Source organism: Muscardinus avellanarius (assembly GCF_963383645.1).
Source record: "Muscardinus avellanarius genome assembly, chromosome: 11".
Taxonomy (NCBI): domain Eukaryota; kingdom Metazoa; phylum Chordata; class Mammalia; order Rodentia; family Gliridae; genus Muscardinus; species Muscardinus avellanarius.
The window spans coordinates 94,794,395-94,818,401 of NC_137797.1; the positions used below are offsets into that span (position 1 = coordinate 94,794,395).

Genomic DNA, 24,007 nt, shown 5'->3' on the forward strand with positions numbered 1-24,007 from the left:
GCCACCACGCCTGGCTACCCCCAATCCTTTTTAATTTTTTAATTTTGAAACAGACCCTCACTAAATTGCAAAGGCTGGCCTTGAACCTGCAACCCTCCCATCTCAGCCTCCCAAGTTCTAGGATTACAGGCGGGTGCCAGGCGCCCAGCCTTTGGTCACCTTCCATAATTCTTCCTCAGGAGCTGATATGCTCACCCCCACCCTGAGCCAGGACCGACAGTGTCTCTGCAGCCCCGGGCTGGAGCGCCGTGGCGCCCACCTTGCTGTCCATGTAGGCCTCTGTCCAGATGATGTCGTGGTCGTGGTTAATGACCATGGGCCGGCTGAGTACGTGCAGATACTCCATCACGTTCTCCTGGGTGTCGGCCAGCGTGGAGATCTGTGTGTAGTAGCCTGGGGAGGGGGCGGGCGCACAGTTATGGAAGGGGAGACGCCATGCAGAGTCCCTGGCCGCACCCAGGCATCTTCCCCTAGGAAGCCGCCTCCCCAAGGTCACGCCCGTCCCCAAGGCCAGAGGTGAGTGGGAGACAAAGGCCCGTGCAACGACAACTGGGACCTGGGCCGCCTCCCTGCTACCTGTGACTCTGTCTTAGGGTCTGTTCTCCGGAATCATCTTCCCTACCCCACAGCCTCGTAGCTTCCCTGATCACTGTCCTTCCTCGGGTTACAGGATGGGCCGCTGCAGCCTCTTCCCTGCGGCCACAGTGACATTTGCAAGAGCAAATGGCTCATAAGGTTATGAATGATTTAGTGCCTTGTTTATATCTCTGGTCCCCTTGCCCGCTGCCTCCTGCAAAGCAGTCATTCCACCCGCCAGGAAAAAGGGGCAGCTTTCCGTTCCCAGCACGCCTCTTGTCCTGGATCCTTGAACATACTATCCCCTGTGTCTGGAACACCCTTCTCTGCCACCCTCCAAACCCAGCAAAGTGCCTCTCCACCCCCAGCGGCCTGATCAGTCCCAGTCTCTGGCACCAGAGACCTGCCAGGTCACGTCACAATCGAGGGTTCCCGGGCTGAGCAGGACCCAGAGCAAGACGGCCCCGAGTCCACCCCGAGCGCTCTGGGCTCCCTAGCACCTGGCAGAACGGCCCCAGGTGCCTAAGGACGTTCAACAAGCACCTGGCAAGTCGACAGCGCCGCCGCGCCGCCGCGCCGCCCAGGGCTTGGGTTCTGGTCAGAGAAAGAGGAGGGCGGTTTGCACACGACACGCCCGTCCAAAGACAACGGTGACCCTCTGCTTTTTCACTGGACCAGAGTCAATGGCTTAATTTGCAGCGATAGGAACTGTGCTGGAACCCGGCAGAGAGCTGACCTTGAAAGCGCGGGGCTCCCCCTGCCTTCCACCCTGTGCTTTCGGGTACGGATTTAGCTGAAGACAGTTTGCTCTTGTGCCGACCCTGGGCGGATGGCCTCAGCTTTGCATTTCAGGTGACTGTATAACTTAGAGTCCCTGCAGGACTAGGGAGCCGCCACTCAAGGCCTTATGGAGAGATTGGAGAGATCAGTCTCCTTCCTCGCTTGTTCCAACTAGAGGAAGGCGGGAGGAGGCCGTCCTCAGCGGTGCAGGCCTCTCCCTCCCTCGGAGCCGCGTGGGCACCTCGGGTGACTAGTGCTGCGCCCCTGGGCTCAGGCACGGGCTGTGAGGCGCTTACCTTTATTGTTGCAGGCAATCCACTTCATGCGGTCAGCAAAAGTCACCTCTCTCCCAATGAGGTAAGTGAAAACTCGGACCTAAGCCACAGACAGGTGGACTCAGCCGTACGTCTCATCAGCACCGTGTACTATGAGAGGCTTAGATGTCGTGTCCAGCCATCTTGGTTCAGGGCTCTAGTCACACTGCAGCCCAGGGCCGTGTGTTCATGGAGCAGGTTCAGGACTAAGCAGCCTGGCTGTTATCATGTCTCAAAACCATTTCTGGTCTTTTACCTCTTAAACCACCATACCAGTCCTCTGAGCCCTTGGGTCACCATAATTTTGAAATATCCAATTAAGACATATCTGAATTGGTTTTTTTTTTGGGGGGGGGGAGTTACTGGGAATTAAACTAGGGGCATCCCGCCTCTGAGCTACACACCCAGCCCTTTTTGTTTTTAATTATTTTGAAGGAGGGTTCATTAAATTGCTGAGGCTGGACTCAAGCCTGTGATCCTGTTTCAGCCTCCCAAGTACTAGATTTCAGGTGTGCACCAGCACACCTGGATAAGACATATCTGGATTTATGACCGGCCCTCCCACCACTGTCCTCTCCAGGGTGGTAGAAGTACTTTCCCCCTGGCAGTGGGACAAGACGCCCCCGCCATAACCTCCGGCAGGAGGCTCACCTTGCGGTCTGGCCAGTTGTACTCCTCAAACACCGGCTCGTAGCCCTCGACGGCCCCGTCAGTGATCAGCATGATAGCCTGGTTGCAGATACTTCCTCGCTTGGCCTCCTGGAACTGTGTGGGCCGGGAGGGCTCTGTCACCCTTGGCCACGCCTGTCCCCCTCGCCCCTCCTGCCCCCTCTGTGGTCCGGGCCCTGTGGCTGCAGGTACCTGCTTCAGGATCCGGAAGGCCTCGCGCAGGGCCTGGTCCACGATCCCCACGCCTTTGACCACCAGCTCCTCCACCAGCTGTTTGAAATGCTGTCGGGGTAAACACGGGGGCAAGCTCAGTGGATTGAGTGGGCCAGGGAACCCCCATCCCCGATCTTAAGGGAGGAGGCTGCAGGGAACGACTGCCAGACGGCAGGACCGTCTCCTGCATGCTGCTGGCTGCATGGGCTGGTCCCCGATGAAAGATAAACTGAGGGGGCGGGGATGGCTTGGGACAACCCCATGTCCCTCCAGGAAGGAAGCGCTGACCTCGAGGCCGGCCAGAGGGAGGACAGTCCAGAGATGGAGGTGACGGATGACCAGAGCACCCAGCCCTTAACTCAGTAGCGAGCATTTCTCCTTTCTCTTCCTCCCTCCATCTTCCCTCCTTCCTTTCTTCCCTTCATCCTGAGAACTGAACCCAAGAACATTCTACCACTGAGCTATACTTCCAGACATTTTATATTTTGAAACGGGGTCTGAGTTGCCGAGGGTCTGGCTAACTTGCTGAGGCTGTCCTCCAACCTGTGATCCTCCTGTCTCAGCCTCCCTAGCACTTGGACGATAGGCATGCACCACTGGGCTCAGCTAGTGGTCAGCATTTCACGGGCGACTCTGCGGAGGCACCAGGGCCTGAGGCCTGGGTTTGAGAGGAAGCTAAACGTAGACCCCCCTTGATCACATATGAATGTGAAAAATTTCCCTTGTAAAAATTAGCACCACATCCTCTTATCTTTGGTCTTTCATAAGATAAAAGAAAGCTGCTTATGGAGACTAATAGGGTGGGAAAATCCCATGGGAGAGACAAAAAGGGAAACCGAGTCCTGGATCCTCCACGGAGTGAAAGACGAGTCCCGAGGAAGTGGGACCCTGCAGATGTGGGGTCTGCTGCTCACTATTTTCTCTGATAAGCAGCAGCATATATTTTTGTGTGTGTGGTACTAGGGAATGAACCTAGGGCTGCTCTATCTCTGAACTATACCCCCATCCCGATTTTATTTTGAAAGAGGGTCTTGCTCTAAGTTGCTAAGAGTCTCGCTAAGTAGCTGAGGGTGGCCTCGAACCTGCGACCCTCCTGTCTCAGCCTCCCAAGTACTGGGATTAGAGTCATGTGCCATGCACCAGACCAGCAGCAGCCTATTAATGAGGGTGACTTTCAGGGTCTTTGCAGAGTCTGCCTGGCTCTTTTCAAGCGCCATGGGGGTAGGCAAAAGCAGTCACGGAGCAGCGCACGCACACCCTGCCCGTGGACACTCACCTCTCTATTGTCTCGATCTGCCTGGACCAGGATCCCTTTAAAACAAGGCTCGATATAATGCACATAGTCGTTGTACTGCCGCGGCGGTGAGCAGAGCAGGGGGAGAACAGACAGAGATGTGCAAAGTCAAGGCTCAGCAGCGGGCTCGGGCAGTGCCCAGAGTGCCAGGGCGTATTATCCTGGGATATCCTATGCTTTTCACAATTTTCCCAGCCAGGGCCTTGGCTTTAAAAATTCTCTCTTAAACTTTGGTCCTGGCTGCCTACCTTCTAGAACATACAAAGAACTTGAAGTTACTGAGAGAATTCCCCTGTTCTCTGCCCCCAAGACCAGATGAGGCGTGGGTCTTCCCTCAGACCCCGAGAGCCCGCCGTGTGCAGCCAGGGCCTCCTTGGCAGGCCTGGGCGAGCGGATCAGACCCTGCTCTTTTTCTCTTAGCCCTGAAGATATAAAGAGCGTCCTTCAGCTATCAACGGGGGCAGGAGAAGGAGTTTTGTGAATTACGACTGCCCTCTTTTCTTAATCACTCTGCCTCCCCATCGCTGAACTACAAATCCTAGAGGTGTCCCCAGTCCCCCCGCTGCTCGTGTAAGAGGGGAGAGAAGGAGACTGGGGTGACGTGGGGGAGCTGCCATGGGGATGGAGGGAGAGAAGGCTTCCCTTAGCAGTCACCACCTGCCGGCGGCAGGGGAAGCAGGCAAGGAAGTGGCAGACTCCAAGGGGCACCCCTGCTGGCCCTCTTGTGGTGTGTGGAACCTGTGTTCTGTGGCCATCCTCTTGTGGTTGCAGGGCTGGGCTGGGAGGAGGCCAATGCAGGGGTGGTGGGTGGTACTAGGAGTGATACAGTGGCTAAGCTGAGGCCTCAGGGACTGGGGGGCATTCTCCCACCCCAGAATGGTCACTGTGAAGTCACACAATTTTGCCTTGGCTTTTCTCTCTCTCTCTCTCTCTCTCTCTCTCTCTCTCTCTCTCTCTCTCGTGCACACTGAAGATTGAACTTGTTCTATCTCGGAGCTACAACCCTAGCCCTTTGTTATTTTGAAGCAGGGTCTTGCTATGTTGATGAGGGTCTCACTAAGTTGCTGAGGCTGGCTTGAGACTGCGATCCTCCTGCCTCAGCCTCCCATAAACTGGGATTACAGGCACGAGCCACCACGCCCACCTTCTTGGCATTTCTTTACTAGGAAAACTTCACTAAAGAAATGTCAGCTGGGCGTGGTGGCGCACGCTTGCAATCCCAGCATTCAGGAGGCGGAGACCAGAGGATCCAGGTTTGTGGACAGCCTCAGCTACTTAGTGAGGCCCTTCGCAACTCAGTGAGACCCAGTTTCAAAATAAAGAATAAAAACAGGGCTGGGGGTGTATCTCAGAGGTACAATGCCCCTGGGTTCCATTTCCAGTACTGCCAGAGGAAAAAAAAAACAAATGCCAGGAATGCGGCAGTCCCATGGGGGAGGGCTTGGGGCCGATGGCCTTTTACATGATAGGCCACAGTGGCTGCCCGTTCCCCGCAGGGCGGGCTGAGCCTGCCACCCTTCGGCTGGAGTGTTAAAGCATTCTTCTTACTTGGCTCTCCCCCTTTCTTTCCTTTCTGTTCTTTTTTGTTCAATGAGGCTGGACTTGGGTGAGATAAAAGAAGCGGGAGAACTGGAACCCTCAAGGCAAGGACCGGGGATCATTCGCCCCACAGTGGAATAGAGAGGTCACTTGGTGACCGGTGTCCATCGGGAGCACATGGTGGGGACAAGGCACATGTCATTTGGGGCCAGAGGCACTTTTAAAAGTTTTTGTTACTGGGGATCAGACCCAGGGGCATTCCGCCTCTGAGCTATACCCCCAGCCCTATTTTTTTAAAAAATTTGAAACAGGGTCTAAGTTGCAGAGGGCCTCGCTAAATTGCTGACTGTGAACCTGCCATCCTCCTGTCTCAGCCTCCCAAGTACTGGGATTACAGGCATGCGCCACCATATACCCAGCCCAGTGGCTCTCAACCTGCATTAGATTCATACTCCTCTGAGAGACCGATGAAAGATACGGGCTCAGAAAGGGGATGTGTACATTGTACATGTAATTTCAGAAGCTTTATGGACCTCTCAATGCCTATCATTAGGCAGGCCACAGGCCCTAGGTTAGGAGCCCAGGCTGAGAGGAGAGAGTGGGTCTGCAGCAGGAGGCAGCCACCGGCTGCAAGCATAGGTCCTGATACAGAGGGGAGGAGGTTTTTCTACAGCGAGGAAGAGCTGCTTTGGAACGGGAAGCCACACTCACTGCGATGATGTTGACAAAGTCGTTCTCCCCCAGGGTGTCCAAGATGGTGGTAATGGTGTGCTTGGCAATCGCCATCCGCAGCCCCTTCATGCTTCCGCTCATGTCTACCACAATCACGATGTCCTTGGGAGAAGTGGCGGCTTGTATGTACCTTTGGAAGAAATCAAGGGACAGGCCGAGGATGGGAGAACCCAAACCTGGACAAACCACCTGACCAAGGCTGCCAGTCGTTTCTGTTCAGATCCTGCCCCAGGGGGACCCCAAGTTCAGGCCAAGCCCCATTGGTGCCAGGCTTTACCAAGTCCCACGGCCACTGCACCCTGTTCTGAAGCCATTTGGGGTACCAATAATTGGGAACGCGCCCACCACTAAAGGAGGCTGGTCAAGTCCCGGGGTGACTCTTGTCCTGACAGAAGGAAAGGAGACAGCTGGCTTCTAGCCTCGATTAGCTACAGGTCTGCCAGATAAGGAGAATCGAGGGGGAGGAGAGCCCAGCGGAGGGTTGGGCTGGAGACAGCACCGGGTCCTGGAGACTTTGGGGTGGAAGAGACAATTGGATCGGTCCCGGAGTATGCGCAGTCGTGCATGGGAGAGTGCAGTGGGTCACTCTTCTGCTCTTGTGCTGGGTGAAGGCACTACACATCAAGGCCCTTGGGAGGGGCAGGGAGTGGAGGAGAACTAGACACGGCTCATGGGCCATGAGATGAAGGCCCGGACAGAGACACGGCCCCTGTGCGTTCTTACCAGCCGCGGTTTCGGCAGTCGAAGGTGACAACTCCATTCTCGTCGGGTGTCCACTTGATACCTGGGGACATCGAGGCTGGTCTTACTAGCTCAGCAAGGCTGCCCCAGGGCCTTGACTACCAGGAGAGCCATCACTCCCAGGGCAGGTCCTACTTTGTACAGCGACAGCCCAGTGGGGATCGGGTAACCATATTCTATAAATTGAGGCAGCTGGCAAGGAGGGAGGCCACCTCTGTGGAGAGACACCTGCCATCCAAAATGCCCCATGCCAGCGTTGAGGGCAATTTCACAGGTAGGAAGGACTCAGATATGTGGTGCCTGGGACTCGTTTGTGAGGCTCGACTTCCTATCAGATAGTGGAAGGGGAAGCTTTGGAGAGGTAAGACTCAACACCTATCACCAGCCAGCAAAGCAAGGGTGGAGGGACGAGCGGGGACCTGCAGCCTCTCTCACGCTAAGCTCATCAGTGCTACTGAGCCTTCCTGGCGGGGAGAAACGCTTTGCTATGTGACCGTACGCCAGCTCAAGTCAGGGATTCCTGGCGCCGAGCAGAGTAGAGATGCCAAAAAAAGGCTGTTACTGAATGAATGAACGAACGAATGAATGAATGAACGAACGAATGAATGGTTTTGAAGGGTCTTGACCCACTAGCAGAATGCTGGGGGTAGGTTTTGTCCCACTCATGTAATCAGCATTTGGAGAGATGCACAGAAAACGCTAACTTGCTCCACAATAGAACATCTATTTGAAAGGACTCCCGTGATTGGGAGTGGTGCTGACACATGCCTATAACCCCAGTACTCAGGAGGCTGAAGCAGGAGGATCACAGTTTAAGGTCAGCCTCAGCAACTTGGCAAGAACCTGTTTCAAAATGAAAAGGGCTGGGCATGTAGCTCAGAGGTGGAACTTCCCTGGGTTCGATCCCCAGTACCAAAAACAAGAGCAGAATAATATTTAAAATAGTGATTAAAAGCCAGGCGTGGTGGCGCACGCTTGTAATCCCCGCGCCTGGGAGCCGGAGACAGGAGGATCGCGCTGGTTCGGAGCCAGCCTCGCTGGCTTAAGAGACCCTATTTCCAAATAAAATATAAAATAGGTCTGGGAGTGTAGCCCAGAGGTAGAAGGGCTTCCAGGAACCCTAGTACCACCAAAAAATAAAAATAAAAAATAAAAATGTAAAAAAAATAGTGATTAAAATTGTAAAATGTTGTGTTTGGGTTAGAAAAGAAAGTGTAGCGTGTCATGAATGTCCAGAAGCTCCAGGTGACGCTCTGGCTCCAGACACGTGTGAGCGTGGACGAGGTGAGAGGTGCCTTCAAGGCACTGCTGGTCTCCCAAGGGAGGGCGGGCTCTGGGCCGTGCCCCTAAAACCAAACACTTGAGAAGGTAGTTCCAAGGGGAGGGGATGCATGCGGGAGCAGGAGCAGGGCTGTGGGTGGGTTGCTATCCCGGGAGCTTGAGCATCCTGGTCCTGGCCTGGACCAGCATCCCCAGGCAGTGCGGCCTCCTGAGGCTGCATCCTCACAGCAACGTGGCCATGGGGAATTTGATCAAAAACAGCGATGGGGAGAAGAAGCTGAGTCTGAGGTTCTCGGCTCTGAATTAAAGCCTTTGGAGATCCTGGAGGAGAGAACCCTCAAGTCCAAGCAGAAACAGGAAGGAATCCTCTCGAAGATTCCCACAGATTCCAAGCCACTCCAGTCTCACAAGAGAGATCGCCAGACACACAGGGAGCAGGTGGCCCCTGGAGAGACAGAGCAGGCGGAACCGAGAGCCGGCAGGTTTATCCTCCCGAGGATGCCGGATAGGGGACTGGCCAAGTACAAAATATATGATAAATATGTTTGAGGAATCACAAAGCATATACAATAAGAAAACATAAGAAATAAACCATCTTAGAAATATGGGACTTTTAAAAATAAAAAAAGTTTAGGTTCAAAAAATTAATTATATGGCTAGTGAATCACTCATAGGCAAAGAGAAAATTCATACATTTGAAGAAATTACCCAGAATCCTTTTTGGGCTGGGATGAGGAGGACCAAGTGGATTATCTGATTAGAGACACAGAAAAAGATAAGGGAGAGCATCAAGGAAGACAGTGGTTAGAGAGATAATGTTGGCAAATGTTCTGAAACTGATAAACACCACTCCACAGGTTCAGGGCATTTGTCTGAGTACCAAGCAGGACAAATAAAAAGTTGTGCACGTGTGCAGACAGAGTGGGGAAGCTGTAGGACTCAAGGGCAAATTAATACCTGCTGCAATAGTAGCCAGAAAGACCAAAACACCTAGAGAGAACAGCAATCAAACCTGTAGCACATGTTCTCAACACCAGAAGACAGTAAAAACAAAGCAAACAAAAAGACGGACTTGAGAGGTAGAAGTCAGACCCGGTGGCACATGCCTGTAATCCCAATACCTAGGAGGCTGCAACAGGAGGATTGCAGGTTCAAGGCCAGCCTCAGCAACTTAGCAAGACCCTGTTTCAAAATAAAAAGTAAAAAAGGGCGAGGGGTGTAGCTTGGAGGTAGAATGTCCCTGGGTTCAATCTCTAGTACCAAGAAAGAAAAAAAAAGAAAGAAGGAAATCCTATAGAGGAGCAAACAAGACAACCTAAAGGAGGAGAAAGGAGGGGGGGGGAGGAAAATCTTTAAAGCACACAATGTACTTAAACATGTCAAAGTCAACCACTAAGCCAAGCAAGGGAAGGAGGGATGGGGAGGGAATGGGGTGGGAATTGGGTAGGGGTTGAATCAGTGATGTGTACATATACGTACACACAAGTTTCTTACCCCAATATGATGTATGAATATAATGCACCAATAAAAAATTAAAAAAAGAAAAAAATAAAGTCAGATGGGCTCAACACAAAAAAAGAAAAAAAAGAAGAAAGAAAAAAATAAGAAAAATTTAAAAAGTAGAGAAAAGAACTGCTGAGTTAGAAGTGTGCTCCCAGCAAAAGCATCATTCGAGAATGAGGACAGGAAGCAGCTGAGGATAAACAGGCTGGAACTGAGCCCCCAGCGAAGGGGCTTCTGCAGGATTTACTACTAGAAGGAAAATGACTGGGGAAAGACAGCCGGGGACACGAGGGAGCGTGAACAAAGGCGGTGGTGACCGAGGACAGCTCCAGTAGTCGATGTGGATGTCAAGTCCAGTCATTTGTGGGCATGAAAAATTTGAAATATTAGGTGGAGACCAAATGAAAGTCAGGATGAAACACAAAATTCTAACCTCGCTCTTATTTATTTATTCATTCGTTCATTTTTGAGAGCAAGAAGTCCCTTTGGGGAGGAGAATACAAATATTATCTACTATTTTTTAAAACATTTTTTGTATTAAATATGTCTGAAAAGATTTCAGGGGTAATGACCAAGAGAGTGGAAATATGGGGATGATTTCAAAACGGATAAAGTGAAATAAGGGAAAATAATAAGAAAGAAAGATTTATTGAAAAGTTCGATCCTGTCAGGCGTGGTAGCGCACACTTGTAATACCAGTGCTTGGGAGGCTGAGACGGGGGATCACACAGGTTCGAAGCCAACCTCAGCTACTTAGTGAGGCTCTCAGCAACTCAGTGAGACCCTGTTTCCAAATAAAGTATAAAATAGGTCTGGGAGTATAGCCCGTAGGTAGAAAGCCCCTGGGTTCCACCCCAGACCACAAACACACAAAAAAATTAAGAAGTTTGACCCTGGCCCATCATGGTAGTACACACCTGAAATCCCAATACTTGGGAGGCTGAGAAAGGAGGATTGCAAGTTCAAGGACATCCTCAGCAAGTAGTGAGACTCTGAGCAACCTAGCAAGAACAGGTTTCAAAATAAAAATAAAATAGGGTTGGGAGAGTGTAGCTGAGAGGCAGAATGCCTCGGGTTCAACCTCAGTGCCACAAAAATTAAAAGAAAAACAAGAAAGTTTGGCCCTGACAACCATGGAAGAAGCACCACACTCCCTCCCCTTGAGTGTGTGTCCTGCTTCCTTGAATAAGTGTCTTTACTTTCTTACATCTCAGCTAGAGGGTGGCTTTTTGTGTATGTGTGTGTGTGTGGGGGGGTGCTGGGGATGGAACCCAGGGGCATTCTACCTCTGAGCCACACCCCCAGCCTGATTTTTTTATTCTTTATTTTGAAACAGGGTCTCACTGAGTTGCAGAGGACCTCACTAAGTAGCTGAGGCTGGCCATGAACTGCGATCCTCCTGTCTCAGTCTCCCAAGTACTGGGAGAACCATGTGCCACCATGGAACCATGGAACCATGTTCCACTGGGAAACATGTGCCACCATGCCCAGCTAGGGGGTGGCTTTTTTTTTTTTTTTTTTTTGTACTATGGATGGAACCCTTCTACCTCCGGGCTACATTTCCAGACCTATTTTATATTTTTATTTGGAAACAGGATCTCTTAAACCAGTGAGGCTGGATTCAAACCTGCGTGATCCTCCTGTCTCTGCCTCCCAAACGCAGGGATTACAAGCATGTGCCACCATGCCCGGCCTGGGGTGGCTTATTTTAAAAGTAACATTTCTTTTCCTTTTGTGTTCAAGGTTGCATGGAAGTTTGTTATTTTAGTTAGTCCTAGCTAGATTATAGACAGCTGTAAATAAACTTTTACACTTATTTGAGACTGAAATCAAAGGAAAAACTGTCTCTTTATTTTATTTATTTTATTTTATTTTTATTTAGAGACAGGGTCTCTTAAGCCAGCACGGCTGGCTTCGAACCTGCACAATCCTCCTGTCTCCGCCTCCCAAGCGTGGGAATTACAAGCACGTGCCACCCGCCCGGGTATGTTTTTTTTTTTTTTTTTTTTGGTGGTACTGGGGTTGAACCCAGGGTCTTTTCTACCTCTGGGCTATACTCCCAGACCTATTTTATATTTTATTTGGAAACAGGGTCTCACTAGGTTGCTGAGAGCCTCACTAAGTAGCTGAGGCTGGTTTTGAACCTGTGTGATCCTCCTGTCTCAGCCACGCCTGGCAACTGTGTCTCTTTAAAATCCAAAGCACCATAAGATTTAAACAGATGGATGATCTTAATTTGTTTCTTGTTTTGGTATAAAATATAAATTAGATTTCTCTCTCTTTCTCTCTCTCTCTCTCTCTCTCTCTCTCTCTCTCTCTCTCTTATTCGAATAAGATTGAGGAAAGACAATCTTATCTGAATACAAAAATTTTGTAAGGATTGTTTCAAAATTCAAGACAGGAATTAAAGCCGAAAAGAACCAGTATGTAGAAATGAGAGATGTGGAGGAAGTGCATGAGTGTGAGGATATATTTTTGGTAAGAAAGATTAAAGAGAAAAGAGAATATGTTGGGGATAAAAAAAGGATCTTGAATGGTAAAATAAGATTTTGTCCTAAAGTCCCAAAATGAAAAAACGGGGGGGGGGGGGAAGATATGGGCAAAATCAGAAGACTAAGCAAAGTACTACAGAGAGTTTTTTTATTTGTTTGTTTGTTTGTTTGATTGATTTGGTACTAGGGGATTGAACTTAGAAACATTCTACCACTGAGCTACATGTGTACCCCAGCCATATATATTATATATATATATATATATATATATATATATATATATATATATATAGCGATACTGGTAATGGAACCCAAGGGCATTCTACCTCCAAGTTACACCCCCAGCCCTATTTTTTATTCTTTATTTTGAAACAGGGTCTCACTGAATTGCAAAGGGCCTCACTAAGTAGCAGAGGCTGGCCATGAACCTGGATCCTCCTGTCTCAGCCTCCCGAATGCTGGGATTACAAGCATGTGCCACCACACCTGTCTGCCCTATATATATATATATATATATATATATATATATATATATATTTTTTTTTTTTTTAACAAGGTCTCACTAGGTTGTAGAGGCTGGCCATCAACCTGTGTCCCACCTGTTTCAGCCTCCCAAGTACTGGAATTAAAAGCATGGGCCACCACACCTGGCTTGGGAGTCACTTTCAACAAGTCTAGAGGTAGAGTTTCCCAAAATAAAGAGTTCTGGAGATGGCTTGTGTTGATGGTTGTACAAAATGAGAACTTAGGCTTTAAAAAGTGCACTTAAAATGTAAAAGAGAGTAAATTTTATGTTATACATATTTTACGTCAATTAAAATTAAAAACCTTACAAACTTGCTACCAGTTAAAACTTGCAAGATGCAACAGAAGTGGACTGGCAGGGTATGTAGCCTTAAAACCAATTTTGGAAACACAGAAAAAAGCTAGAAATTAAACCACGTGTCTGTTTAAGAAGTTAGGAGGAGGAACTGCAGAAAAAGTCCAAAAAAAGGGAGGGAGGAGAACATAACAGACAAGTGATTCCTAAAAAGACTAAAAATACAGAGGCCAATGGAAATGAAATAAAAAGCAATAATGCTACAAAGAACAGAACACAATTATAGACATAGTAAAGATTTAAAAGATAATGGGGGAATAAAAAATTCATATAAATAAAACTGGAAACTCAGATGAAATGGATGGATTCCAAAAAAAAATAATTCCATTATATTTTAAGAATAGAAAACCATATTAGTATTTCAAGTGTTAAATAAATTGAACTAGTAATTTTATATCCTGGTGTGTGTGTGTGTGTGTGTGTTTGTGTGTGTGTGTGTGTGTGTGTGTGTGTGTGTGTGTGTGTGTACTGGGGATTATTATTTTTTTTTTGGTGGTACTGGGGTTCCTGGAAGCCCTTCTACCTCTGGGCTACACTCCCAGACCTATTTTGTATTTTTTTATTTGGAAACAGGGTCTCTTAAGCCAGCGAGGCTGGCTTCGAACCAGTGTGATCCTCCTGTCTCCGCCTCCCAAGCGCGGGGATTACAAGCGTGCGCCACCACGTCCGGCGTGTACTGGGGATTGAACTCTACCTCCAAGCTACACCCTTATCCCTTATTGTTGTTTTTTAACAGGGTCTTTCTAAGCTGCGGAGAGTCTCATTGTGTTGCTGAGGCTGCAGTAGAATCTCTGATTCTCTTATCTCAGCCTCCCAAGTACTGGGATTACGAGTGTGTGGCCACCATGGCCAGTTTGCTAACAATTTATTAAGAAAGGATTTTAAAGTTTAACAATACAAAGAGCTAAAGAAAATGTGGGCCAAGAGAATCTGCTCCTTCTTGCTTATTGGAATACAATTGGTGCCAGTATTTTAGTTTCTTATCCAAGATGAGCATCATATGTCTTATGACTTAGCAATTTTATTCCTGTGTATATAGCTAAGCCAAGGGGAACCCTCACAATCTAGCAACACCGTTTATAAAAATGAAAAACAAAAATTAGACACAACCCGGATGGGATCAAGAGGGTGGCTAAACTGTCTCCAAGAAGACCGGACAACACAGATGAGCACTGAATGCAAAGCAAGCCCTAAAGGCAAACTAAACCAGTTTTATAAAGTTCAACAGACAAGCAAAGCCGAGGAGGCTTCTGGGAAGACCGCAGAGTAGGCAGCACCAGGAAGCTGCGCCCCACGTGGAGAACAGGAACCCTAGCCATTTTTATTGTACCTCCCCCAATTTTGTAAGCCCCTCTTCCTCTAACTGAAATTACTTCGGGGGGTGTAAGGAGAAAGTGTCCCCTTTCTCCCCTTTGCTCTTCTGTTTTGTCCCTTTTGGGAGCCACACATTACAGACTAGAACACTTGACAACAACCGCACATGGAGAAAGTCATAACGTGACCACGCACGTCCAGGGAAACGCTCAGAGAGACCTGAGGAGACCTTGTCTTTAGGCTGAACACATCAGGCTGTTCTTTAGCATAGAGACAGCCTAAATTAAAAACAGTAGCAAAACCCAACAAATCCTTGCCAAAGGCTGATTTTCAGAATTACCACAGCATTAGAGTTAAATGTCCATATTTCAGTTTAAAAAATCACAAGACATGCCAAAAAAGAAGAAGAAGAAGAAGGAGGAGGAGGAGGAGGAGGAGGAGGAGGAGGAAAGAAATAATAATAATAATAATAATAATAATAATAATAAAGAAGAAGAAGAAGAAGAATGAGGAGGAGGAAATAAAGAAGAAGAAGGAGGAGAAGGAGGAAGAAGAAAGAGGAGGAGGAGGAGGAAAGTATGGCTCAATCAAGGGAAAAAGAAGGTCAGTAGAAAGTGTCTCTGAGGGGACTTCCGGGAAGATGGCGACCTAGAAAAGCGGGGCTTAAGAGCCCCGCTAACAACCAATCTCCATTACCACAAAATCAGCGCCTTTCATAGCCAGAAAACACCATCACCAGAGAAACAAAAAAATCACCAGGCTCCAGAGAGAAAGTGGACTGAGAACAGACCTCAGAGCCACAGAGGAGATACACCAGCCTCACGACCGAGGACGCGGCAGCAGCGCCATACTGCCAGCGGCAGCGGCGAATTCACCGGATGGCTACAGCAAGCCGAGGTGAGCTGCTACGGAACAGCCAGGCAGGATTTCTGCGCGCAGGGAGCATCTAAAGCTCCCAGTGGCTGAGCTCAGCACACGCTGCAGGGACTCAGAGTGGAAATCAAAACCAAGAAGAAATAAGCCAGCCTCACGGCTGAGGGCGTAGCAGTAGCGCCATATTGCCACCGACGGCAGCAGCAGCGAATTCACTGAGTCCAGTACAGCTACATCTGCGAACTCAGAACAGTGAGTCAAATTGCGGGCCACAGAGGAGAAATCCCAGTACTGTACTCCCTGGGACTTGACCCAGTGGGGGCGTGGCGGTGGCAGAGATATCACACCATAGGAGAACGTGCAACCTGGCACCCCCCATAGTCTTAAGCAGCCTCTATCGACTCCCTGGGTCGGAGACTCTGTGATACAACCCAGTAAAGGAGTAGTGGGGTCAGAGATACTACAGACTCGAGATCCAGAACACCTTAAGTGAAGCCATAGTGACCCAGGGAAGAACCCAGAGAAGGCACAAACTTCCGAAATCATGGGAAAGAGGAATAACACTGGAGCAATGAATGCCCACAACCCCACAACATCAGAACCCGATAAAACAGAAAATCAGAGATTTCTAGAAGATCAAATCAGGAAAATAACTGTAGAAATAATAGAGATAAAGGATGCAATTAAAGAAGTAAAGGCCTCAATTCAAAGCACAAACAACCGATTAGACCACATGGAGAACAGAATCTCGCTCTTAGAAGATGATCATTCCAAAAATGAATGCATAGTTTATAATCTAGAAAAAAATATCCAACAGCAGGAATCTGACATTGAAGAAATATGGGCCCATTTTAAGAGAGCTAACCTAAGAATAATTGGAATAGAGGAGGGAAAAGAAAGTGAAACCAAAGGGATCAACAATCTCTTCAAGGAAGTAATAGCAGAAAATTTTCCAAACATAGAGCAAGAGGTTGATACACAGATCCAGGAAACTTATAGAACTCCCTTTAGACAGGATCGGAGAAGAGGATCCCCACACCACATAATTGTCAAAATGACCAATGTGGAAGCCAAGCAGAGAATCTTAAAGGCAACAAAAACAAAGGGCCAAGTGACATTCAGAGGCAAACCAATTAGAATCACTCCAGACTTCCCAAACCAAGTCATGAGAGCCAGAAGGGCTTGGAGTAACATATTCCAAACTCTGAAAGAAAACAACTTCCAGCCAAAAATTTCCTACCCAGCAAAACTTTCTATCAAATTAGATGGAGAAATAAAAAGCTTCCATGACAAACAGAAACTGAAGGAATTTGTCTTTAAAACCAGCGCTAGAGAAAATACTCAAAGAGATTAACTACAAAGAAGAAATAGGTAACACACACCAGAACCAGAGAAACAAGAGTTTCCATCCAACAGACAACTAAGATTGGTTATCTGTGGAGATTCATTATTTATGACAAGAACCTGCTTCTGCCTGAACAGTGCAAACAATCCCCTGGCCAGCTCCCTCTCTTCAGTATCAACCCTGAGCGTCCACACAATGAACTGTGCAGCCAGCAGCCGGCCCATGGGACTGAAAGCTCTTAGGATCCCGCCCTGATCTTCACCCCAGCCTCTGTGGCCACAGAGTGTCCTCGTTCAGGATTCATTCTTCACCACACCCCTTGTGTGGCCTGCCTACTTTTCAAAATAAAACCTCTCCGTTAGCCCTAGGAAGCTTTGCCTTGTATAACACACACACACACAAAAAAAAAAAAAAAAAAAAAGAAAGTGTCTCTGAAAAATACCAGATGGCAGATCTATCAGACAACTAATTTATAACTGTTTTTAAGATGTTCAAAGAACTAAAAGAAGATGTGGAGAAATCCAAGAAACAATAAATATATGAATAAAATGGAGATATCAATAAAGAAACAGGAAACCTAAAAAAAATAGAAATCTTGGGACTGAAAATACAATACATAAAACGAAAAGTTCACTAGAAGAATTCAAAGATGGATTTGAGCAGGCAGAAAGTGGAATCAGCAAGATTGAAGTCAGGACAATGAAATTTATCGACTCTGAGGGACAGAAAGAAAAAAGGATTAGAGAAAAGTTGACAGAGCCCAAGGTCCGGTAGTACACCATCAAGTTGACCAACATATGCATTAAGGGAGATCCAGAAAAAGAAGAGTGAGAGAAAGGGGAGGAACAAAGAGTTGAATAAATATTTGGTGGGCATATTTATGGGTGAGAGCAGGGGAGGGGCCAGTTCACAGAGGACCTAATTTAGAACTAGTATGAATACATGCTGACTAGTTCAAACTGGTCCAGTTTTCAACCCTTCATTAGCATATTGGGTCATCAGGTGACAGTTTGTAGTTGGAACAATGCAAAAAAAAAAAAAGTGTTAGGCACTTTCCTGTTAGGGTCTGGTGGAAAGCACTGGTTATAGTATAGAAAGGTTTGTTCTTAGTGGTTTTCCTGTTGCATTAGCTCAGAGAAAGAAAAATTCTAGCAGGCTACCTCCTACACTGAAAACTTCCCAAGTTTGCTGGAAGACATTAAAATAAACACCCAATCTCAAGAAACTCCAAGTAAGCTGAACTCAAAGACAGTAATGCTAAGACACATTATAATTAAACTTCCAAAAGGCAAAGACAAAGAAAGACTTTTAAAAGCAGCGAGAGAGAAGGGACTCATTATACACAAGGGATCGTCAATGAGATAATCAGTAGATTTCTCATTAGAATGTAGGAGGGTAAAAGTCAGTGGGCTGATATCTTCAAAGTGCTGAAAATAACAACAACAACAACAACAACAACACAACAACAACAAATCAAACAGAAAACTCTGTTGACCAAGATTCCTATATCTGGCAAAAGTGTCCTTTAAAAATAAAAGAGAATGCTTGTAATCCCCGTGCTTGGGAGGCTGAGACAGGAGGATTGTACAGGTTCAAAGCCAGCCCCAGCTACTTAGTGAGCCTCTCAGCAACTTAGTGAGACCCTGCTTCCAAATAAAAATATAAAAATAGGTCTGGAAGCATAGCCCGGAGGTAGAAAGTCCACCCCCAGTGCCGCCAATAAATAAATAAATAAATGAGAAAATAAGAGATTCCTATTAAAAACAATAGCTGAGGCCATCTGCCTGCAAGAAATGCTCAAGAGGGTCCTGGAGGGTAAATTAAAGGATATTGGACAGTAACTTGCAGCCATATGGAGAAATAAGGATATTGAAAAAGGTAAATTCATGGGCAATTATAAAAGCTTGTATTCAACACTGGCTTAAGCTGTCCTTTTTGTTTTCTGCATGATTTAAAAGATCATACAATAAAAATTATTAGACTAAAACTAGTAATATTGTAACTTTGGTAACTCAACATTTTATTTTATTTTATTTTATTTTATTTTATTTTATTTATTTATTTTTTTTTTGTGGTACTGGGGTTCCTGGAAGCCCTTCTATCTCCGGGCTACACTCCCAGACCTATTTTTACATTTTTATTTGGAAACAGGGTCTCCTAAGCCAGCTCGGGCGGCTGGCTTCGAACCTGTGCGATCCTCCTGTCTCTGCCTCCCAAGCGCGGGGATTACAAGCGTGTGCCACCACGCCCGGCCTCAACATTTTATTTTATACATAATTTAAGAGAGTAATTCCTTTAAAAGAAGTATCTGAGCAGAGTATGGTGGTCCGCACCTGTAATCCTAAAACTTGGGAGGCTGAGACAGGAGCATCGCAAGTTTAAGGCCAACTGAGTAACTTAGAGAGACACTGTTTCAAAGTAAAAAATAAAAAAAGGACCAGGGATTCATCTCAGAGGTAGAATGCTCCTGGGTTCAATTCCCAGTTTAAAAAAAAAAAAAAAAAAAAAAAAGGAAAAACATTTTTTTAGGCATACAATGTATAAAGATATAATTTTTGTGACATTGACAACCAAAAAGAGTGGAGATGGAACTGTAAATAATCAAAGTCTTAGATGTTACTGAAATTAACCTGGCATAAATTAAAATCAGAGTTATAAGTTTAAGATGTGCCAGGCATAATGGCAAAGCCTATAACCCCATTTCTCGGGAGGCTGAGACAGGAAGATTGCAGGTTTGTGGCCAGCCTCAGCAATCTAGCAAAGCTCTCTACAACATAGCAAGACCCTGTTTCAGAATAAAAAATGTTGGCCAGGCATGGTGGCATACATTTGTCATCCCAGCACTTGGGAGGCTGAGGCAGGAGGATTGCAGGTTGTGGGCAGCCTCAGCAACTTAGGCCCTCTGCAACTTAGTGATACCTTGTTTCCTAATAAAAATAATAAAATAAGGCTGGAGGTGTAGCTCAAAGGTTGAATGCTCATGAGTTCCACCCCCAGCACCCCCAACACACAAACAATAAAATAATTAAAAATTTAAAAACAGCCCAGAGATAGAATGCCTCTGGGTTTAATTCTGAGTAACACACACACACACACACACACACACACACACACACACACACACGAAAAATTAAGATGCGAAGTGTAATCCCATTCATAACCACAAATAAAATGGTTATAGAAAATAAACAAAAATAAGACTAGAATTGAAAGTCGGGCATGGTGGCGCATGCTTGTTATCCCAGCATTTGGGATGCTGAGACAGGAGGATCGTAGTTCGCAGACAGCCTCAGCTACTTAGTGAGGCCCTCTGCAACTTAGTGAGACCCTGTTTCAAAATAAAAAATAAAAAAAAAATAGGACTTGTGGTATACCTCGGAGGTAGAATGCCCCTGGGTTCTGTCCCCAGTACTGCAAAAAAAAAAAAAAAAAAAGAATTTAAACATTCCACCAAAAAATAAAAAAATAAAAAAATAAACACAAAACAAGATAGTAATGCAGAAAATGACAGAAAAAGATATAAGGAATATGGAAATCAAATAGCAAAATGACAGAAGTATCCCACCTTTCCAGTAATTACTTTAAATATAAATGGATTAAACTCTCCAACCAAAAGAGAGAACAGAATGGATGAGAACACAAGATCCAACTATATGCTGCCTACAAGAAGAGTCTCACTTTAAAGCCAAAGACACAAATAGGTTAAAAATTAAAGGATAAAAAAAGACATTCCATAAAAAATAGTAACCAAAAAAGAGCAAAATTGGTATACTAATATTAAACAAAATAGACTTTAAAGTTCATAAGAGGCAAATAATAACATTATATATTAATAAAAGGTTTACAAATAAAGAGAAATAGACAGTTCTACAATAATATTTAAGACCTCAATACCCAACTACACAGAAGATAAATAAAAAAATAGAGGACTTAAATAACATAATAATCAACTCTATCTGACAAATACAGAATCCTGTACCCAACAACACACTCTTCTCAAGTGCAAATGGGACACGTCCCAGTATACACTATATGTTAGGCCACAGATTTAGTCTTAATAGATTTTAAAAGATAGATATTATACAAGGTATTCTCTTTCTATCACAATGGGGTAGAGTTAGAAATTATAATAGAAACTGGGCGTGGTGGCACATGCTTGTAATCCCTGCGCTTGGGAGGCTGAGACAGGAGGATTGCACAGGTTCCAAACCAGCCTCAGCTACTGAGTGAGGCTTTCAGCAACTTAGTGAGACCCTGTTTCCAAATAAAATATAAAATAGGACTGGGAGGATATCCCGGAGGTAGAAAGCCCCTGGGTTATACCCCCAGTATCACCAAAAACAAAAATTATAACAGAACACTAGGAAATTTGAATGTTTGTGGAAATGATGTTTCATTTCATACTCTTCTTTTGGGGGCTCAACTGGAGATTGAACCCAGGGGTACTCTATTGCTGAGCTCTTTTTATTTTTAAACAGGATCTACTAAGTTGCTCAGGCTGGTCTCTAACCTGCAATCCTTCTGTCTCAGTCTCCCAAGTACTGGGATTATATGTGTGCTCTGGTACCAAGTAAAACATAATACTCTTAAACCGCCAATGGAGCAAATAAGAAATCAGAGAGGATATTAGAATATACTTAGTTATGAATAAAAATTAAAATATAATGCATTAAAGTTTATGGGACACAGTGAAGGCATCTCTAGCAATGAAATGTATAGCTAAATATGCCTACATTAAAAAAAACAAAAAACAGTCTCGAGAGCCAGGCATGGAGGCGCACGCTTGTAATCCCAGCATTTGGGATGCTGAGACAGGAGGATGGAGGTTTGACGACAGCCTCAGCTACTTAGTGAGGCCCTTTGCAACTCAGTGAGACTGTGTTTCAAAAATAAAAAATAAAAACTAGGGCTGGGGGTATAGCTTGAAGGTAGAATGCCCCTGGATTTCATCCCCAGTACCACACACACAAAAAATAAATAAATAAAAATTTAAAAAAGTTCTCAAAGCCGGACGTGGTGGTATGTGCTTATAATCCCAGTACTTTGGAGGCTGAGACAGGATGGGCATGTAGGTTCGAAGCCTGTTCCTGGGTTCAATCTCCAGTACAGCCGTCTCCCCCCCAAAAAAAAAGTCAAGTCAAATAAATAAAAAGTATTTCCCATAGCCAGGCGTGGTGGCGCACGCTTGTAATCCCCGCGCTTGGGAGGTGGAGACAGGAGGATCGCACAGGTTCGAAGCCAGCCTCAGCTACTTAGTGAGGCTCTCAGCAACTTAGTGAGAGCCTGTTTCCAAATAAAATATATAAAATAGGTCTGGGAGTGTAGCTGTAGGTAGAAGGCCCCTGGGTTTCATCCCCAGTGTCTCTGTCTGTCTCTGTCTCTGTCTCTCTCTCTCTCTCTCTTACACACACACACACACACACACACACACACACACACACACACGGTCTCAACTTAACAAACTAACTTTAAAAACCTAGAAAAAGAAGATTCTAAATCCAAAGCTAGAAGAAGAAAGGAAATCAAGATTGGGGCCGAAATAAGTAAAACAGAGAACAGAAAAACAAAGAAAATAAGTGACATCAAAAATTGATTCTTTGAAAAGCTCAACAAAAGCGATGAAGCTTCAGTTAATGAGATAGACTAAGAAAAAAAGACTCAAATTGCTAACCTTAGAAATAAAAGTGGGAGATGTTACTACTGATTCTGTATAAATAAGAAAGATTATAAGAGGACTGTACATAATTGTATACAACAAATTGGATAACCTAGATGAAACAGACAAATTCCTAAAAGCAGAATATCTACTAAGACTAAATCTTAAAGAAACAGAAAATCTGAATTGATCTGTAACTAATGAGAAGCTGAATCGGCACTCTCCCAACAGAGCAAAGCCCTGGACCCAATGGCTTCACTGGTGGATGCTACCAAACATTTAAGGAAAAACTCAAAACTATCCTCAATTTTTTTCAAAAAATTTAAAAGGAGTGAATATTTCTCAACTGATTTGGAGGCCAGTATCACCTAGATACCAAAGCCAAACAAAGATGGTATCAGGAAGGAAACTACAGACGAATATCTCATAAACATGGGTGTAAAAATCCCCCCAAAAATGCTGAAAAACAAAATTCAGTAGCATATTAAAAGAATTATACCTGTTGGAATTTATTCCTAGAATAAAATATTTCTCAACATATAAAAATTGATCAATGTAATATACCACATTAACAGAATAATGAAAAAACTCCTCACATGATCATCTCAATTGATACAGAAAAAGCATTTGACAAAATCCACCATTCTTCATGATAAAAGACCCAACAAACTAGTAATAGATGAAAACTACCTCAAAATAATAAAAACTCACACGGCTGTCAGCATACTCAATGGTAAAAAAAAGCTTTTCTATAAGACCATGTATAAAACAAATAATTCCACATTTGCTACTTCTGTTCAACCTGGTACTGGACATTCTAACCAAAGCAATTAGACAAGAAAAAGAAATAGAAAGGATTTAGTGTGGAAAGAAAGAAGCAAAATTATCTCTGTTTACAGATTATATGATCTTCTTTCTTTTTCTTTTTCTTTTTTTTTTTTTTGCGGGTCTGGAGGTGGAACCCAGGGACATTTGACCTCCGAGGTATACCCCCTGCCCTGTTTTTTTATTCTTTATTTTTTAAATTTTTAAAATTTTTTATTTTTGGTGGTACTGGGGTTCCTGGAAGCCCTTCTCCCTCCGGGCTACACTCCCAGACCTATTTTTATTTTTGGAAACAGGGTCTCTTAAGCCAGCGCGGCTGGCTTTGAACCTGTGCGATCCTCCTGTCTCCACCTCCCAAGTGCGGGGATTACAAGCGTGTGCCACCATGCCCGGCTTATTCTTTATTTTGAAATCGGGTCTCACTGAGTTGCAGAGGGCCTCACTAAGTAGCTGAGGCTGTCCTTGAACCACGATCCTCCGGTCTCAGCCTACTAAATGCTGGGATTACAAGCGTGCGCCACCACGCCTGGCGATTATATGATCTTATGTGTAGAAAACCCTAAAGATAACACCTACACACACACACACACACACACACACACACACACACACACACACAGAATTAAAACTAATAGATGAATTCAGCAAAGTAGCAGAATACAAACAAAATCAGTTGAATTTATATTAACATTGAACAATCTGAAAAGAAAATTACCAAAACATTTCAATCTATAATAGCACTGAAAAGAATAAAAAAAAAACACTTAGGAATTAACCAAGGAGGTTACAGATTTCATTTTGTACAATGAAAACTATAAAATATTGCTGAAAGAAATTAAAGATTTATAAAAAAGTGGAAACACAGCCGGGCGTGGTGGCGCACGCTTGTAATCCCCGCGCTTAGGAGGCAGAGACAGGAGGATCGCGCAGGTTCGAAGCCAGCCACACGTGCTGGCTTAGGAGACCCTGTTTCCAAATAA

At 45.4% G+C, this 24,007-nt stretch overlaps 1 protein-coding gene across 1 annotated transcript in view; it reads right to left on the reverse strand.

Annotated features, from left to right (window-relative positions):
- Nucleotides 1-24,007, reverse strand: part of CACNA2D4 (calcium voltage-gated channel auxiliary subunit alpha2delta 4) — a gene marked incomplete at both ends in the record, with an annotated part of 119,909 nt that overhangs the window by 86,629 nt on the left and 9,273 nt on the right. Inside the window, 7 exons of the mRNA XM_080704954.1 lie at nucleotides 260-393; nucleotides 1,653-1,731; nucleotides 2,322-2,435; nucleotides 2,532-2,621; nucleotides 3,829-3,903; nucleotides 6,097-6,247; nucleotides 6,841-6,901. Coding sequence (XP_080561080.1) covers nucleotides 260-393; nucleotides 1,653-1,731; nucleotides 2,322-2,435; nucleotides 2,532-2,621; nucleotides 3,829-3,903; nucleotides 6,097-6,247; nucleotides 6,841-6,901 — 704 coding nt within the window. The remainder of the gene's footprint in view (nucleotides 1-259; nucleotides 394-1,652; nucleotides 1,732-2,321; nucleotides 2,436-2,531; nucleotides 2,622-3,828; nucleotides 3,904-6,096; nucleotides 6,248-6,840; nucleotides 6,902-24,007) is intronic.